Raw genomic sequence first — 19,700 nt, forward strand, 5'->3', positions numbered from 1 at the left:
TTGTGTCCCAGCCCTTGTGTGGACACGCTTGCCTTCGGGAGAGGAGTAGCTGGCTCACATGGTCGTTGTGTTTTCTGTGTGGCTGTGATCTGACATTTCCTCTACAGCAACACCTGAGAGTTCCAGTCTCCACACCCTACCAGCACACGATGTGGTCAGTCTGTTAAATTTCAGCCAGCAGTGGGGAATCTGTGATCTTCGCAAACAGTGTGGTCTTCATATGCTCTGCTCCGATGACTGATGGTATCGAGTGTCTTTCCATGGGATTGTGAGCCATTTTCCACCTTATTTGCTGAAGTGTCTGTTCCGATCTTTAAAACTTCAGGAAGATTTGTGTGTCCGGCTAGTGCTAGGCTGTCGGAGTTCTTTATATATATAGGGCTTCAATAAAGTCCTTTGTCGGGTGTATTTGCAGATGTTTTCTCCTTGGCTGTGGACTGCCTATTTTTGTATCTTCTGAGGAACAAATATTTTTCATTCTGATGAAGTGCAATTGATAAATTTTTTCTTTTATAGGAGAAAAGCCAAAGTTACCAAGATTTTCTCCTATGTGCTCTGGTAGTTTTGTGTTTTAGCTCTTCTAGATGTATGACCTGTTTCGAGCTTAATTTTTGTAAGTTTCAATGTCAGAGTTGAGGTTCTGTCTTTTTGCTCATGGCCCTCTAACATTAGCACCATTTGTGAAAATATCCTCCTCCCCCAACTGAGCTGCCCAATACGTTTGTCAGATATCAATGGTGGGTCAGAACGTGGAGCATCGCATGCCTCTCGTTAGCACCACCCCCGGCACCCACAATGAGACAGACGCACTGACATCCTGGCTCAGAAGCAGGCCACCAGCAAGCACGGCGGGACCTCCGATGTGGAGAACACAAAGCACAGGGCAGGGCCCAGGCCTCCACCTTTTCCTCCGGCCCCGGGATTGAGCCCAGGGAGCCCTATGCCTGGCAGCTTCCCAAATCTGGGCATCAGTGACCGGGAAATGGTCACTAGGAACCCTGGCTCTCAAGGGCAGCGGGATGTGTGTGTTTTAAGTTCTAAGTCCCCCCAGACAAGTCTTCACCACCCACAACCACAGATGCGGCCACCGCACCCTTTGTCTTTCCCAAGCTATCCATCCCTGGCACCTGCTGGGCAGGGTGGGGACTCGCCCAAGCTTTCAGGGGCCTCCTGAAGGACAAACTCCCAGAAGCACATGGTTCAGTGTCTCCTTGCGCCCACGGAGAACCACGACATTGGAGAGCCGAGCCACCCACCCCACTGGGCCCGGCTGTGGGCAGCTGGTAGACCCCCAGGGTCATGGCCCTGCTGGTAAAGGGGTTTGTAGGGTCCAGGAGGGCTGTGCTCAGTCACCCAACCTTCAGCCACGACAGACCCAACGTCAGCTGGGAACACAGGGAGCGGATACAATTAACCTTGTGGCAACTGTCCTCCCCACTTGATGGCCCAACGTCAGCTCATCTGTTAGAGGGAAATAAAAAAGTCAGGCCTAAATGTATAAAAAATTATGATGGAAGCTCTAAATAAGGCAGGGACTGCGAGCTTATTGAGTCAAAAATCAATCAATCAATGAGCAAGTGGATTAGGAGCTCCTCGTGAGCCCCAAAGAAATAATTTGCCCAAACACTGGGGTTTAACAGTGGAGGACCGAATTCCAACACTTTTAGGAAGTAAATAATGAAAAATCAATTCAAAGAAAAAACAGATCAAGAACCCTGCACTGTGACGTGCCGACACATTTATTGCTGAATCCCATTCCTCGGCTGACCCGAAAACTTCGGAAGGTGTTTATTTACTTTCAGCACCTTCCCGGGATCAATATTTTTAATTTGGATCCGAGTTATTATTTTTCACATCACAGCAGCGGGGAGCGGAGCAAAGTGGCTCATATTTTAGTGCTAAAAAGATCGATATGACAGCTTCACCTTCACTGCAGCCCGCCGCTGCCCGGCCGCACATCACTGCGTCCCGCGGGGCTGCAGGTGCCGCTGAGGGGGGCGCGGTGCTACCCCGCCGGCAGAGCAGACAGTGTGATTTAGCTGTGCACGGGGGCCCGGTGCCCTCGGAAAACCAATCTTGCTTCTCTCACTTCATCAGGCCTGTCTGGGCCACGGGCAGGGCGCAGGCAGAGACAGGCTGGTGGGGGCCTCCTGAAGCAGATTAGTTCCGCGTCAGAAATGCATTTGCTTTCCTCCCCCTCCTTGGATCAAAGAACATCAGTAAACTCCATTAACTTTCCATATATTTCCCCTAAAATCTGATCAGGACAGCAGAGACGGGGAAGGGGCAATCACAGGAGAAGCAGGGAGGGCGTCTCCTCAGATGGAGCATGGGTTCCAGGCTGTCTCCCCACCACGGGCATGGGGGGCAGAACCCCAGCAGCCACCCTGGGTAACCCTCCAGCAGATGCCCTGCTCTCAGAGGGAAGCCCGGCCCTCTTGGAGAACCGACTGCCAGGGCCAGTGGGGACCCTCCTCACGGCAACGCAAAAGGCAAAAGGGGGTGGGGGAGGCCGTTTATTGGTGACCAGCAGTTAAGGCATCCTGGGCCCAGGAGCCACCAGCATGGACATGGAGTGGGAGGTGCAGGCACACAGCTCCTCCTGGGTGAGGATCGACCCTCCAGGCCTAGACCGAGGTTCCTGGTGCCAGGGCTGCACCTAGGGGGCTGCACGGTCTGACCACAGGGAGGATCGCCATCCCACTTTGCGGGGAACAGGACCCTGCTGGACAGGGTGGGTTTGCAAAGTGATGCTCTGGGCAGGGAGGGGGAGGTGCTTCCTGGGGAGGCCCAGGGCAGCACCTGACAGTCAGAGAGCATGCCTCCTCCTCCCTGGCTTCCATGTCACCCCAGATGAGCGAGGCTACACCCCTGGGAAATCTCGACGTCTCTCAAATTCATGTCCATGAATTTCTGGTTTAGCCATTCTTCTCCCCTCACAGAAAATAAAGCTTACCTGTTGCCTCTTTCCTGAGACCAAATTATGGAAGAGATAAAGGTGTTGGCTGGGCAGCTGGAAGGCAGAGGACAAAGCCTGGACATAGGGCACCGGAGGCATCTCAGCCCGCAGGCCTTACCGGTGTCCCTGGATGCTGCTGCATTTCAGGCGCTGACGGATCTGATCCGTCTCTGGCTTCAGGCCCCTCTGCCCAGACGGAACCCCACTTTCAGAGCTTTGAGGGGAGGTCTGAACGCCCCGTGTTCAGGCAACCCTGTGGTCGCCAAGGACATTTCCTCGATGCTCACAGAGGCTCCAAGGGGCTGAGTGCCCACCAGCTGCCAGTGCTTGCTGGAGAGCTTTCACACCCTCAAACGAGTTCTACTCCACGAGAGGGTTCCCTCCTCGCCTTGCTGGCTGCAAAGGCACCAGTCCAGAGCCAACAGCAAGGACAGCCTCTGCCAGCCGTCCTAACTGCGCTCACTGCCCCAAAGGGCTGCCAAATTGGTTCAACCAACCACAGTGCACAGTTCCAGCTGCTACACAGACACTTCTGCGGCCGACAGCTAAATGAGCAAGGACTGGTGAAGGCAGTGGCCAAACAGGCCTGTCCCACAACAGACGCCGCCGTGGGAGGCGTGAGGCCACAGCAATGGGCAGCCCTGTCCAGGCTACACAGGGACAGTCTCTGCCACCTGCCCTCTGAGACGAGTGGCTGCCCTCACTCTTCCCGGCCAGCCACCGAGTGTGAGGGGGTTCAGGAGGTTCTGTGGGTCCTGCTGTGTGCGAACCAGAGCGGCTTCAGGCTGTCCTTGGCCTCTAGCTTCGCCATGGAGAAAGGGCCTGTTCTGTCTACCACTGAGCTGATCTGCCCAGAGATGAGGTGCCAGACAAGCATGCTCACCTAGTCCTACCAGCAGCACCACTGTCCCCAAATAAAAGGGGACCTTTGGGGTACTTGCATCAGCCCACAGCTCCTCAGGAGGCCCTTCTGATACTGTGTGTTGGGGTCCCCATGCCAGCCTAGACCTCTTGCCAGGAAACTCCTTCTCCTCCCCCCATCCTCCTCCCCACAGGTCACCAGGTGACGGGGAAGACGGCCACCAGGTGAGGGGCAGACGGGCAGCCCCTGGCCGTGCTTCCTTGGGGCCTGCAGCAGCCCCCAGCAGCCCTGTGAATCACCCATAAACAGCCCCTGCGGTCACACAAATGACCAGTGGGAACAGTGGGGGCCCCTTGTGCCGGATGCTTTACTCCTGCAGGAAACAGACAACAAGGATATTATATGGAAACAAATCTGCAATTTCTTCCTCATTTAGCCGCCTCTGAAGCCAGAGTATAGGAAAGCCGTCCCCTATCGACGTTCAGGCTTTGCGGGCAGTAAGTGATGCGTTTTCCATGCTCCTCGGCGTGCCTGTGAAATTAGACACGTGACTCCTGGGCTCGCCGCCTCGGATCAATAGACACTTGGAAGCCTTGGAAAACTACTCGGGCACTTCCTCAGTGTCAAGGCCGTGGGCCCCAGGGCGCTGTGAAGTTAACCGAGTAACACCTGTGACAACAGCGGCCACCTGAGGCCTCCCAGGGAGTTCATTTCCCAGGAGGTGGACCCGGAAGGCTTTGGGTGGAAAGCATTTTCCAAGGGTCCAGATGACAGGCAGGTGCCAGGAGGCAGGGAGTTCTGGGAGAGCATTTGGGGGTGTCGGGGCCTCTGCAATGCCCAGTATAACTCAGGCAGTCTCGGGGTCCCCCGTACTGGCACAGAGCTTGGTGTCTCCTCCTGGAGCCTCCTCCCTATGCTCCACTCAACTTGCCTGACCGGGCCATGTGGCAGTCCCTGAATGCCCTTGGGTGGAGTCCCCCAACACCTTGTGCTCTGGAGCTGGTACCCCCAGGGGATGGGGGGATATGAGCTGTCCACCCTGGGGAGCTGGCACCACCTAAGGAAAGTTCCCCCTTCCCCCACCACTTGGAGCCTGTCCTTGTAACGGGAAGGTCTCTCTCAAGTGTCTTTGTACAAATCATTTCTCCGACAGTCCCAGAATCATGTCACATGCCCGACTGTCAACACACTTCCACATGGACTTGATCGCTAAATCCAACCAATTATCAGGGGTGGTGACACTGTCCTCACTGGGTGGGACAGGACATACACAAAAATATGCACAGTCCTTCAGATAAAGGGGCCCAAAGAGCTGAGGGCCAGGTGGGAGGGCAGCCTCAGGAATCTGGGGGCGGGGGACAGGCTTGCTTCAGGAGGAGGGATGAATGAGCAACAGCGATGCCGCTGCTTCTCCATCCGACTTGGTAGCATCCCCAACAACTGGTCTTGTTCCCAGAACATGAGATCCTGTCACTTGGCACCCACCACATGGTGCCCAGGAAGGACAGGGGTCCCAGGGGTAGGGAGGGTGCAGCAGATGTCCAATCGCCTTCTCGAGGTTCTGAGGCTCCTCATCCCCTGACCCTGCTATGAATACAGCGCCGTGCACATCTACCACCTAACGTCTATTCCCATGGGAGATACCCAGAGCCTTAAAATTTGCTGGTGATGAAAATTGGAACATCATGGGTTTTGGGGGCAAATACAAAAACATTAGTGTGGTGTTGAAATGTGCAAATCTGCCAGGACTCAGGAGCATTAGATTCTGGGTCGTGGAGAGCAGGTGCAGTCGATCCCGCCGGGGAAAGGCCATCCAGGGTACCTGCTGCATGCTCACCCAGGGACAGCCCCTCCTCAGCTGGGTGCCAGTCCCTCTTTTCCAGACCCCTGGGTCCTCCCAGCAGCCCCAGGCAAGGAGTGGGGCATAGGAGGTGGTGCCACGGCCATAGGGGTGCAGCCCCCTTCCCCTGCGACCTTTCTTCACTGCCTCATGGCTTCCAGCTCACCCCTGTCCCAACCTTCTCTCACCTCCCCTGATAAACCCACCTTTTCTTCCCAATTTCCAAATGTGGGGGCCCCAGACACGGACCTCCCTGCAGCCCACACCCATGGAATGTCACCCAATCCATGGCCTTAGATACATCTACACACCGATGGCTTCAAATTCTGCCTTCAGGCAGGCATTCTTCACTGAGCTGCGCTGGGGCATCACGGCCCCTGACCCTTGCAGGGAGGGCCTGGGTTGTGCACGTCTAACCCACACTGGCTCACTGACTCAAGACGCGGTTACTGAGCACCCAAGATGTGCTGACGTGACTCCAGGCTCCGGGCCAGAGCAGGGACAAGCGAAACTGCTGCTCCAGGGGTCTGAGCTCAGGAAGGAAGACAGAAATCAGGACGTCGACACTGGCACATCTGGGCCGCTACGAGGAGGAAAGGGCCTGGGGCACTTGGAGGCCCTGGGCACAGTGTGTGAGCTCCCGTCCAGCTCACTCGTGGCTGTGTCGACGCATGGGCCAGGGTCCTCAGTCCACCCTGTGATGGACATTTAAACAAGTTCCCAAGAACTGGACAGGGCCCGGCCTCTCAGGGCCAATGCCAACACTCCAGACTGGCAGTTCCTCTGGAGGAACAGACCTCCAACTCTCAAGGTTCCAGTGGAAAGTACAGCAGGCGATGACCCGGCGAGCATAAAGGCCCGGGGAGAGGGAGACAGCCAGTGGAGACCAGTCTGTCTTCTCAACCCTCAGTAGACCAGACAAGCCTCCTGATCCAGTAAATGCCCACTCAGGATGCTTTTTAGGAGCAAACAAAATTTAACGTAAAAATTTTTAAGTCTAAAAATTGGCTGCTTAGCACCTCCTAAATCTCAGGATAGGAAATGCTGCTTTGGCGCCATCTGCTGGTGAAGAAGGACGTCTGCCGCCTCCTGCCTCTGCCAGTAGACCCTCTAGGTGGAAGACTCTCCCAGGCCCCAAGCCCCCACAGGCTGAAGCTCCCCCCACCACCCCTGCCCATGTTCCCGTGCGCACAGCAACCCCCACCGTCGTGTTCATGCACCAGGTGCCGCGTCAGGTTCAACATCTTTCTGGGAACAGGCCACTATTTTCTGATCCCTATTAATACCTGTGACAGCATTTATGTACAAGATAAATTCATTTCAATTTCCTTTTTCAATTAATGGCCTATTATTTGAACCACACTCAGCTAAAAATATTGCTCCAATACCATTAATCTTGAAAAATTAAATTTTCTTCCCTCTGACAGCCAAGGCCACCAGGCTGTGGCAGGAGGGTGGCTTCTCGGCTGGCAGTGCTGCTCAACCCTGCTCAGGACCCGGGGGTGCAAGATCCCTCCGGCAGATGTCCAGAGGCCCCCAGCAAAGACGGTTCCACACGTGACACACTGAGGGTGATGAACGGGCACGAAGGGGACAGCACTCCAGGCAGGGCCCAGGGTCAAGCAGAGATTCATCGCAAACTACTACCCTCCTGGTCATGAGATGGGATGACAAACGCAAACCTCTCCCTGTGCCAAGTATGGGATGAGCTCCAGACAGAGTCTGCAACAAGGCTGGCCACTTCTCACCCCCAGCCACAGCTATCCCAGCCACTCCACTGGACAGTCACCCTGGAGCGAATTGGCTTTCCTCAGGCCACAGGCACGGCTGGACGAGAGGGGAGTGAGCGATGTCCCCACCTTGGCGGGTGGGCCCAGCCTTCCGCCCCAACACAAGATGCTGTCTTGTCCTGTGGATACCAGTACCTACAGCCTTGGGGGCCTCACACCTGGGTGGTTGGGCAGCTCCCTCCGTCATTTGTGTCAAGTCCCTCCACCCAGTGAGGTCCTGTACACTGCACCGTGTCAGGCTCCAACCACACAGACTGCCATGTCCCCAGCTAACGTGCTATTGCTGTATTTACAAGGAAAACACTGCCAGTTCTAACTGTGAGATGCCATGGGTTCTGGATGCACCCTGGTTTCTGCTGTTTTACTTCTGAAAATCCATGCACTGAAGAACAGACCAGATATACTATCATTGTTAAGTACTTCAATGGACCAACCAGAAGGTGAGATCCTGCAGGGGCTCTAGCGGGCTGCAGCCTGCCTCCTCCCTCGAGAGCCCTGAAACCCCACGTCACGGAAGCTGTCCTGTGGCAGACTGTCCCATCAGACAGCTGTCCCACCGTGTGAAAATCTCAAACTCTGCCATCAAATAATTTTGCCATCAAATAATTTTTGAGAACCACAACTGTTGGCAAGAACAGTTATTTCTTCAGTGAAATTGCTGAGTTATGGGCACGCTCATTTTTCAGGTTTTTGTTTTCCATTGCAAAAGGTGACATGACATTTGAGATAAATCTCCAGGGACGAGACAAGACCAAATGGAGCTCTCAGCCCTGGTGCGCCTCCAACGTCCCGCCCTTCTCTTCTCAGCCAACCAGACATTCTGGCGGGGAGAGAAATGAAATTAATATGGTACCTTGTAATGAGATGAGACACAAAGCAGGCCACGGAGAACTAGCAAGGTGAGGATTTTGAAAACATATGGAAAACTTCCATAGGAGGGTGGCAGCTCCCGTGAGGCGACAGTTTCTGGGTACATGTGTCAGGCTCCTGCCACCAAGAAGCTGGTAACCCCCCCATCACTCTTTCTGAGGCTTCGGAGCGCACCTGGAGCCTTGCCATCGTCCTCTGACCGCCTGCATGGAGCGGGCATCTGTGCAGTAAGTGACGCTGGGCCCTTAGCACAGATGCGCCACAGCCGGGAGCCGGTCCTGGACTCCGCCTGAAGGCCCACCACCTGTGTCTGTGTTCCCAGACAGGCCCATCCTGCTCCGCTGGGGAAGGCGGCTCAGATTGATAACCTTGCTCAGAAACCACTTCACTGAATTCTCAATTATTCTAGTTTCTATTGCCCCGATTCCTGCTGCTATTTCATTATTTCCTTCCTTCTAGTTGCTTCAGGTTATGTTTCTTTTCCTTAGAGATTTTTCAAGGTAAGCACTTAATGCTAGAAATTTCTCTCTTAGGTGTACAAAGGGACTGGCAGAGCTTGGAGCAAGCCTATGGCACAGGCAGCTGGGCACAGAAGACCAGGCATGGGGTTAAGACCTCACCTGTAAGCCCCAGAACCCTAATCCTCCCTCCATTTCCCACACACCAGGGCCCTGGCCTCCATCCTTGGCTGTCCACCTGCCAGCTGCCACGTGGGCCTTGTCTGTGCCAACCGATGAGCAGCCCACCAAGGGCAACTTGAGGAAGCAGCAGAGGTGCCGTCTGCACTGTGCACCGCCCCCATAGATTTGCTGAGTTAGGGGCACCCCCCAAAGGCTGCAGCACGGCTGTAACATTTCCATGCAGGCAGATGGCAGGATGCTGTGATGGAGGGCGGCCACCGAACGAGAAGGGCCGCTTTGGCAGGCGCTCCCTGGGGCAGAGGCACTTACCGTGAAGTGCTCCTGGGACCTGTAGTTCTCGTCCAGGTAGACGCGAGCCCGGTTATATTCCTTCATCGCATCGCTTGACAGCAGTTCTCTGGAAGGAAAAGAGTTCTTTAGTCAAGAGTCACACAGACACCTCACCACTTACAGGTGTGCTGCCAAGGCCCAGGACGCTGGCCTGGACACCATGTTATGACATCACCCTGGAGACACCACCAACCAGTTTGGGAAGAGGAGGGGGGACAGACAGTGGGAAAGGAGAGAGAGGGAAGAGAGAGAAAGGGAGGGGTGGCAGGAACTAAAACCTAGAAGAGTCTATTGTAGGTGGCCTCTCTGTCATCTCTGTAAATGGGCTGGAACAGGAGCCACTGCACTTGAGGTTTGAGAATGCACCGGAATGGTGACAGAAAGCGAGGGCTTGCTCATTGGTCTGGCCCCCATGACCGCAGGGGAGGGGAGGTAGAGAAGGACACAGGCATTTTGTGACAGCCAGTGCATTGGTCAGGATAGGGAGAGGATAAGCCTGGAAAGGACCACACTGATCCTCAGACCTTGACTCGCAGCAAGAGCAAACTCCAGAGTCTCTACAGGGAGAAAATAAACTTCAGGCATGGAGCAGCACAGAACATTCATGTCTACCATCTCCTCAGAAATTACTGGCATGTGGAGAAGCAACAAAATATGACCCATAATCTTTTAAAAAGCAGTAAAAAAAGACCTAGAAAGAACAAAAATGATGGAATTCATTGAACAAACCTTGAAACAGCTATTATAAATATGATCAAAGATTTAAAGGAAAACATGAACATAAGGAAAGACAGATATGAAAACCACAAAAGAAACTTCTAGAGTTGAAAAATATATCACAAATAATTTTACTGCAGGGACCTAAGTGTAGATTAAAACCTAAAGAAGAAAACATCCTGGAATAAAAAACACAGCACCAGAAACTATACAAAGGAAAAATGACCTACAAAAGATCACGAGAGCTGAAGGGACCTGTGTGCCCACAAACAGTTGAATGTCAGGAAGTCGGAAGGGCAGGACAAGAAAACAACATTTAGCCCAGCTGGTGTGGCTCAGTGGTTGAGCTTCCCCCTATGAACCAGGAAATCATGGTTTGATTCCTGGTCGGGACACATGCCCGGGGTGCAGGCTCGATCCCCAATGTAGGGTGTGCAGGAAGCAGCCGATCAATGATTTGCTCTCATCATTGATGTTTCTCTCTCTCCCTCTCCCTTCCTCTCTAAAATCATTTAAAAACTATTTATTTTTTTAAAAAAAGAAAACACCTAAAGAAATAATGGACACACTTTCCTCAAGTTTGATTAAAATTATAAATCTACAGCCAATGTTTTTTCCGATAAGGATTTAATCTCCAAAATTTATAGGGAACTCATGCAACTAAACAAAGGAAGACAAACAATCCAATAAAAAAATGGGCAAAGGACCTAAATAGATACTTTTCGAAAGAGGACATATAGAAGGCAAAGAGACATATGAAAACATGCTCAAAGTCACTAATCACCCAAGAAATGCAAATCAAAACAACAATGAGGTACAATCTCACACCTGTAGAATGGCTATCATCAACAAATCAACAAACGACAAGTGCTGGCGAGGATGCACAAAAAAAGGAACCTTCTTGCACTGCTAGTAGGAATACAGACTGGTGCAGCCACTGTGGAAAACAGTATGGAGTTTCCTCAGAAAATTAAAAATGGAACTCCCATTTGACCCAGTGATCCCACTTTTAGGACTATATCCCAAGAAAATAGAAACATCAATCAGAAAGGATATATGCACCCCTATGTTCATAGCAGCACAATTTACAATAGCTAAGATTTGGAAACAGCCTAAATGCCCATAAGCAGATGAGTGGGTTAAAAAACTATGATACAGCTACACAATGGAATACTATGCTGCTGTAAAAAAGAAGGAATTCTTACCATTTGTAACAGCATGGATGGAACCGGGGAGCATTATGCTAAGTGAAATAAGCCAGTCAGAGAAAGATAAATATCACATGATCTCACTCATTTGTGGAATATAATGAACAACATAAACTGATGAACAAAAATAGAACCAGAGACATAGAAGCATTGAATAGACTGTCCAACCTATGACGGAAGGAGGGGGTGAGGGGGTAAGAAATCAACCAAAGGACTTGTATGCATGCATATGAGCATAACCAATGGACACAGACATTAGGGAGGTGAGGGCATGTGCTGGGGGGTGTGAGCGGCTGGGGAGAGGTCAATGGGGGGGGGGGGGGGGGAAGGAGACTCATGTAATATTTTAAACAATAAATAATTTAAATTAAAATAATTAAACTAAAAAAATTATAAATCTACAGCTTGAAAAAGCTCCAAGAACCCCAAGCCAGAAAAATGCAGAGAAAATCAGACTAAAGTGTGACATAAGTTGCTGTGAACCAGCTAGGAAGACAGGACCCTGAAGTAGGGAAAAGACACATCACATACAGAGAAGCTGAAGAGGATGAGGCTCAGGACAAGGGGACGACAGCCTTAAAGGACTGAAAGAAACACGGAGAGGCTGGGATTCTGTTTACAACAAAAACATCATTCAAACATGAAGACAAAGACTTTTTCTCAGAAAACAAAAGCTGAGAGAATTCATGGGGGATTTGTGCTAAATGTGACAGAGAAGTCCCCAGGCTGAAGGAATATGGTAGCAGGTAGAAACCTGGATCTTCACAGAGTGCTGCAAACGGCAGGTGGGCTGGTAAACGTAAGCGATGTTAACTATTTAAAGCAAAATCATGCCAGTGTGTCCTCTGTGTAAAACCTCTCCGCCCACAGCACAGGCTGCCAGGGATGAAAGGTGCCATGTGACGGGTCACTGGAGCTCCTGGACGTGCTGACACCTGCTGCTCACCTGCACTTCCTCACCTCTGTGAAATGTCCTGTTTTCTGTGAAATGCCTCACTTTCCCAAGGGGTGGATTTTTCCTATTGATACACAGAGGTTCCTTATATATTTAATACTAATTTTTGTCGGGAAAGTGTGTTGCAGATATCTTTCCCCAAATGTGGCTAAAACTTTATTTTTAGAGCGCCTTTGGATAAAGTTTTAAATGCGAACGTGGTGCAATGTATCAATCTTTTTTTTGGTGGGCCGTACTTCTTGCACCTTCTTCCATGGGGCCACAGGGTGCGCTCACGTGCCTCTGGCTCCTTCCTCCCACAGACAACGGGCTCTGTCCCCGTCTTACTGTGACAAATGTGGCTGTGAGCTGCTAGATGAAAATCAGTCCTGTCTGTCCATCTGTCTATCCATCCTCAGCAGCAGCAGCTGACAGCCATCAGACCACACAAGGTGTAACCTCTGGCACATGTGGATGGGAACCCTGCCTAGAACCCAGGGCTAAAGTCTCAGAGCCCAAGGCATCACAGTCACCCTCTGGACCCCCCCTCCCAGGAGGCACGCTGTCACCCTGCGTTTCCCACAGGAGGCACCCTGTCACCCTCTGGCTCCCCCCTCCCAGGAGGCACGCTGTCACCCTGCGTTTCCCACAGGAGGCACCCTGTCACCCTCTGGACCCCCCCTCCCAGGAGGCATGCTGTCCCACACTTGGGCCACACCTTTTCTCTTTGGAAAACTGGCTCACCCACGGGGCTTCACCATGGTGAGGCTACACCCATGTTTCCATAGAAAGCACCCCGACACCCTGCCCTGGGAGGAAGCAGGGCCATGGCAGGCGCCCAGACTTACTTGACGAACTTGTCCACGTGTGACATGGAGGCTTCGTAGTTCTTCCCCCCGAACTCCTGGCAGTGCAGGGCCATGAAGTGCGGCTTGTGCGCATGGACGACCTGGGGAGGGAGCATAGGACAGGGCCGTTCAAATCGAGGGTCCCTATGACTTTAAACTTAGTTTTAGGTCCTGGCTCTAGAAATCATCTCTCTCTATACACACCCCTCAGAGACCCAGTCTTTCCTCCGAATAATCAGCAATGCCCGAGGCAGCAGAAGATAGAAGCCTGGACCTGGCTACTGGTCACACGGTCTGGACCTCTGCAGGCTAATGATAACATCTGGACCTGCATTATGTGTCAGCTCCTGAGCCCTCAGGTGAAACGCCCCCTGGCTACTTTCCCACGAGATGGGACAGAGGGTCACTGGGGCACTGGGGCAGTGACCTCAAGCTCCCCTCAAGACCTGAAGAGATGATTCATCACCCTCTCTGACCAATCAGCTCCCAGCATGACTCCAACCCCTAAGCCCTGTGTCTTGCGACTTTGCCCTGTATCACTGTAACCTACACGCCATCAGAGAGTTTGGGCTTCGAGCGTTGGCTTCCCTTTCTGGATGTTTCTCCACTACAGTCCTTGGTGTTTGTATCTGGCTCTGCCAGCGCTGGCTGGACAGACTCCCTCTTCTAGACACCACCAGGGGTTGCACAGGGCTGCACGGGCACCGTCACGTCTGTGAGGAAGGGGGCTGGCAGGACAAATGGCTCCACGTCTGCAATGGGGCTTCCGACAACCCCTGGGTCATAACACAAAACTGCATCTGACCCCCTGCAGCTAACCACACTGGGTGGTTGGGTGACGCGTGCGGACACGGTGGGCATCACAGGGTGACCCCCCTTGAGGGCTCACTCAGCAGCTGGGTGACCCACAGGTCACGTGAGTAGGTGTTGACCAGCACCTGCTCACAGAGGAGACAAGGCACTCGCCAGCCCTGCCCAGGAGCACCGGAGGCGGAGCGTCACCAAGGGGGCCACTGTTAGGGTGATAAGGTAGCTGTGACACAACAGCCACCAAAGGGCTTCGCCCAGCCCCCAGGGTGCAGGGGGGGCTACCTGGGAGTCAGGAGGGGCTGATAAGTGGGGGCCACAGGAATTTCACAGCAAGGACCAGCTTCAAGGACACCAGACGGCAGAGGGAGGTGAGGCAGCACACCCAGCAACACTCAGAGAAGCCACACCCACGTGCCATGCCCAGCAGGGAAGTCCCACTCTCTCCAGAGCCCACAGCCCGTTGGCCTGCCACCCCCACCCAGAGCTGCCACCAGACAGACAGCAGCAAATAAACCCAGAGAAAGAAAAGAAGAAAACACTGAAGGATGGAGAGCAGTGGGGCAGAAACAGATCCACAGTCAGGGCCAGCAGGCCAGCGTGGTTCTGTGACGGGACGGGACGGGTCACCCCTGGCTAGGCCGAGAAGAGCAACACCGCGGCTACCAACAGGAGAGATCGCAAAGACCCTGCAGGCGTTTCCATGGTAGTAAGAGCACCTTACTGGCATCACAGACTTGCAACATTGGCACCCAGACGTGCAGAGGCCCTGAGGCTGACTTGGAGGGTGGCCAGAAAGCCTGGGGTCTGAAAACACGGGGAAGCCTCAGCTCATCACACATCCACAGGGAAGAGAATGCAGGGCGTGGGCCCTGTGAGAGACACGGATCTAGGGAAGGAAAGAGACGGGAGGGGGAGAGGCAGCTGTGGGCAACTGGGCACAGAGGAGAAAAGATGGAAAGGAGGAAATGGACCATAAGACAGAGGAGGACCGTCAAGTCACCGCCAAGGCAGACACACTCAATCGAGGTCTCCTAGAGTACCTGGACGAGCTGGACGGACAGAAGAGGGTGCTGTTAAACCAGGAATCCCATAAAACATTCTAGTTGCAGTAAGATGAAGGGAGAGAAGTTCAACAAGTCCCTACAAAGCTGCTGCAAAAGGTAAGAAAAAATTTACACACATAAACCAAGGGAAGGGCTCCACCCAGAAAAAGAATCACGAAGCAGAATGGAATTACAAGCCTACACTGGAAACTGAATTACATGCATTCAAACAAGCATTTGAGAAAATGAAAAACCAAAATCAGAAACTCAAAACTAAAATAGAAATTGGAAGGGGGGGTGAGGGTGGGGGGAGGGCGTTGGCTGGGAGAGAAAGAGTGCTGATTAACCCAAGGGAAGAAACAAAAGAAAAAGACAAAATCATCACAGAGAAAAAGTGCTCAGGGGAGAATCGACTAGAGGGATATTCACAATGGCACTGAAGCCAGAAAGACCAACCAAGAGAGTAAAATGACAACGAAAAAGTGGGAGAGAAAGACATGAAGACGAAGGTGAGCAAAGAAGAACATTCCCATCATCAAAGTCCCCGGAGAGAGACCAAAAGGGGACCAGAACTAATATTTAAAATTATAATCCAAGAAAACTTTCCAAATAGAAAAAAACTGAACTTATACAATGAAAGGGCTCACTGGGCACCTAAGAAAATTAACCCAAAACCATCAGCTCCAAACCAAATCCCAGTCAGATCAGGAGATTTCAAAAATAAGGATACAATCCTCAAGGTCTCCAGGGACAAAGATCAGTTAACATTAAAATAAAATAAAAAAACAGATTGGCACCAGACTTGTCAAAACCAACATAAATCAAGGCGGCAATGGAAGAACCTTTTCTGAAAATTTCAATTAAATAAAGCATAAGCCAAGGATTATCTATTCTGCCAAGTATCCTTCAAATATCAAAGTCACAGAAAAACAGTTTTCAATATACAAAAACCTAGGAAATGCCATCTCCATCAGCCCTTTATGAGGAATCTGTGAGAGCAGGGCTGGGCAAACACTTTCCATGAACCAGATCAATGTTTTAAGATTTGTGGCCACAATGTCTTCGTGGGAACAGATCCACTCTGCCAGTGTGGAATGAGCAGCCAGAGGATGCTACAGGAGTGGGCATAGCCACGCACCAATAGAACTTAATTCCAAACCAGGCAGCAGCTGGGGTTTGGCTTGGGGTGAGGGGTAGGTTGCTAACCCATAATACTGTCTACTGGGGTTTTCAATATATGCCGACATCATACACGTGCCATTTGATTTCAAGATTTCTACACTTACATGAAGCAGTATAATGTCAACTCAAACGTTTAGACCCATAGATCATAAATCTAGATCAACCACTTAAAAATGTTTTAAAAGCCAACAAAAATTAAAATGGAATGCAAAGAAACTGAAACAATCCACAAGGCAAGGGGAAACAAAGGAACAAAAAGCAGAGGGTATGAACAGAGAGCAGCAACGGCGTGGTAGACCCAGATTCCTATGTCAGTGGTCTAGACTGCACTGTGCAGAAAGGCAGCCTCGGGTCCCAGGGGGCTGCTTAAACTAATTAAAATTAAAGACCTTTAAAATTCAGCACTAGTCGCATTTCAAGTGGTCAACAGCCACACGTGGCCAGTGGCTACGGTGCTGGACAGCACTGAAACGGAACATTCCCACCATCAGAGAGCTCTGCTGGGCCAGACAAGGCTGGCTGAACACTGCAGTCTCAGGCGGGGCGTGAGCACTGAGAGCACAGCAGTGAAGCACTGCTGCCTGTCACAGGCAGACCTCCAGCAGAGACACGGACAGACCAAAGTCATAGGACAGACGTGTCCTCAATGGTCAGCGAGACAGCACCTGCTCAACCTGCTTTGCAGGCATGGCATGCCGGTAAGTGTCTGACAGCCAGCTCACTGGGGCAAAACCCGTTTCACTGTGCAAACACCCCCACGACGCCCATGTCCAGCTCCCGATGTGACATCACTGAACACAGAGTTAGGGGCACACACTGCTAGAGCTCCCTGCCAAGACACAACATAAATAACCAGGATCCCAACAGTAACACACAGAAAGCCATTAGGAGCTGCTGAGTGTCAGGCACTCGTTACCTTTGGTTTTAATATGATTTGCTCAGTTGTAGGCTAATAGAATTAGATGTTTAATACTGCTCTATTGAACACCTGGCTCCCAGTTCCTGACATCTGCCAGCTCCTTCAAGCTGGCCCAGGTCACTCTGCAGGGCAGGGCAGTCCAGGAAGCATGCCGCTTGGATCCTGCTCTGTCACTTCCTAGAGGAACCCCTGGTGCCCAGGGCTCTCTGAGCGTCCACTTCCTAGGAGCCTATGTTCATGGACGGTCACTGCACACAGACTGGACACAGTGGGGGCCCCTGCCTGGTGGTATGAGTCCATGCCACCTTGCATGCTGGGAGATGGGCTGTGGGACAGCTGGGACAGAGCTCCTGGCCTTCCCCAGGCTAAGAAGGGGCTCTGGAACCTGGATGGTCCTGGACAAGATCCTTGCAGGGCCGACACCACGGACATCTTGAGGACAGTGCAGGACAGGGATCTTGTCTGGGCTGGGAAATGCATCTCAGTAAAGCAAGAATTCAACACGGGCCTCCGCCCATCCCAGCTGCAGCTCACATCCTGCCTGACAGTGAGGCTGGCCTGCCTTCACCTGGGACCACACTCGAGTCACTGCCCAAAGCTTCACAATTGCTTGACCAAAATTCTATTAAAAAATGAGCTGCTTCTAACTTTAGGGGGGGCGGGGGTGGGAATAGGCAACTGATAAAAATACGTGGGTTCTTTCATAGGAAGGCTAAAGAAAAACATTTTGGAAAAGAGTGAATTACAAATTTTGGCAGGAAAGAGCAGAGAGAATTAAAAACAACAACACAGCAACCAGCCAAACAGAAAGCAGCTCCCCGTTCCTGACGCTGTGCAGGTGGCGAGCAGGGGCAGCTCTGTGTTCCCAGGCAGCGCACGGCAGCCCGTCACGGCCCCTCGCTGGCCAGGAGTCAGCGTTAAAAATAGAAACAGCCAGGCCTTGTTAGGCTTTCTCCAAAGAGGAGTATCTGAGTGACCTAAAAAGGAATTACATCCTCCAAACAGCCCAGTGGGATCCTGATACCCAAGATAAGGAGTAGAAAAAGGACAAAGAATTTCTTGAGAGGAAAGAGGGCTGCCATTTACCAGCTGCGCTCTGCAAACACTCTGCCCTGAGATCGTCTGCTCACCCTCGGCCCGGGGTGGGTGCCAGGCTGCCCACTCCTCTCTCCAGGGCTGTGCTGTGTGGGTGCAGCTCCGTGTGGCCCTGATCGGACGCCCTCCTGGAGTCCATGCCCGCATGCGGCCACCGATGGGGGCAGCGGCAGCCAGCAGTATGGGCAGCAGGCACGCCTCCTTGCTACGTGCACATGGGAAGCCACATATTTGTGTGACCTCCCCCTCAGGCCTCGTGGCTGCCCATCAGTGAGGGTGTCTCCCTGCCCACGTGCTCAGGATGTGCGGACCACCATCCACTCTGAAGCAGAACTAGGGTTTTCTTGGTAGGCACTGGGCGGGCTGGAGGGCTGACTACGAAGGCCGAACAGCAGGCCCCTGGGCAGGAAGCCACCATTTACACTGATCTGGACAGCTGGACAAGAGGCTGCATTTTCAGAGGCAGAAATGTGGATACAGGGACACTTCACCAAACCTGTAGCTCTGGGACATTAAAACTCTATGTCCGTGGTCGGCAAACTGCAGCTCGCGAGCCACATGCGGCTCTTTGGCCCCTTGAGTGTGGCTCTTCCACAAAATACCACAGCCTGGGCGAGTCTATTTTGAAGAAGTGGCGTTAGAAGAAGTTTAAGTTTAAAAAATGTGGCTCTCAAAAGAAATTTCAATCGTTGTACTGTTGATATTTGGCTCTGTTGACTAATGAGTTTTAGGACCACTGCTCTACGTGAACTGATGAATCTTAACCAGAAAGCACTTTCCCTCTAAGGCAGCAAGCAGGAGCACATGGGCCTCCTGCCACGCCTCAGGCGCTCACCTGGCTTTGTACTGACCGCAGGGGCCAGTGGTGACCACAGCCTCAAGGTCACAGTGCAAGATGCCACAGAGCCACCTCTGGGAACCTCCTCCCTGAAGCCAGCCTGCCGAGCAGACTTCCATTCAGCCCTATGGCTGCTGGACCATATCAAGTTCATAGGGGACTGTGACCATTCAGGGGCCAGATACACCTGCCCTCTCTGCTCCATCGCAGTGGCATCCCACTGCCCCTCAGCTGCCCTCCCAGCCACCAATGACTGTCTCTTCCCTATCAAGACCCCTCCCACCAGCCCTAATCTTCCAAAGGGCCTGCCCTGGCCCCCAGGATAGCCCCAGCTGCACCCTCCCAAATGCCGCCAGACACTCTGTATCCTCGTTACCCCCACTGAGAATCCCAAGTGAGCCCCAAAGAGCTCCCAGAGGAGCTGTCACTCCTCTTCTCTCGGGTCCTGGGGTCCCACCCTGCCTGCTGGCCCAACTGAGATCCTCCTCTTTGCTCAAGGGTCCAGATCTGCCCTCTCCCTCCCCTGAAGCAGGTGGTTTGCTCTCTGTCACTGAAAGGGCCACCTCCCCATCTCTGCTGCCTTCTTCCTCCACCCTGCCTGGTGGGGGAGGCACACCTCACCCCTGCCAGCACTGCTGACCCGACTCCACTACCCTCTCCTCCATCGATGGACACACAGTCCAGTCTCTTCATCACCTGCTGACAGACAACCCCAGTGAGACCTGTCCCGGATCCATGTCCCCTGCTTAGCCACTGGTATGGCCTTTGGAATCACGGCTCCATCTTGACTGCAACTACTTAGCTGTGGGGCCTG

General features: G+C 52.5%; 1 protein-coding gene across 2 annotated transcripts in view; it reads right to left on the minus strand.

The window, feature by feature from the left end:
* INPP5A (inositol polyphosphate-5-phosphatase A) overlaps nt 1-19,700 on the minus strand; it is a 141,515-nt gene that overhangs the window by 73,825 nt on the left and 47,990 nt on the right. For both annotated transcript variants that reach the window (XM_079793514.1, XM_079793515.1), the window contains exons 3-4: nt 13,000-13,100; nt 9,272-9,359 (exon numbers count right to left, since the gene is read on the minus strand). In XM_079793514.1, the coding sequence (XP_079649640.1) occupies nt 9,272-9,359; nt 13,000-13,100 (189 nt within the window). The remainder of the gene's footprint in view (nt 1-9,271; nt 9,360-12,999; nt 13,101-19,700) is intronic.

This window comes from Cnephaeus nilssonii (assembly GCF_951640355.1).
Source record: "Cnephaeus nilssonii genome assembly, chromosome: 16".
NCBI classification, from domain to species: domain Eukaryota; kingdom Metazoa; phylum Chordata; class Mammalia; order Chiroptera; family Vespertilionidae; genus Cnephaeus; species Cnephaeus nilssonii.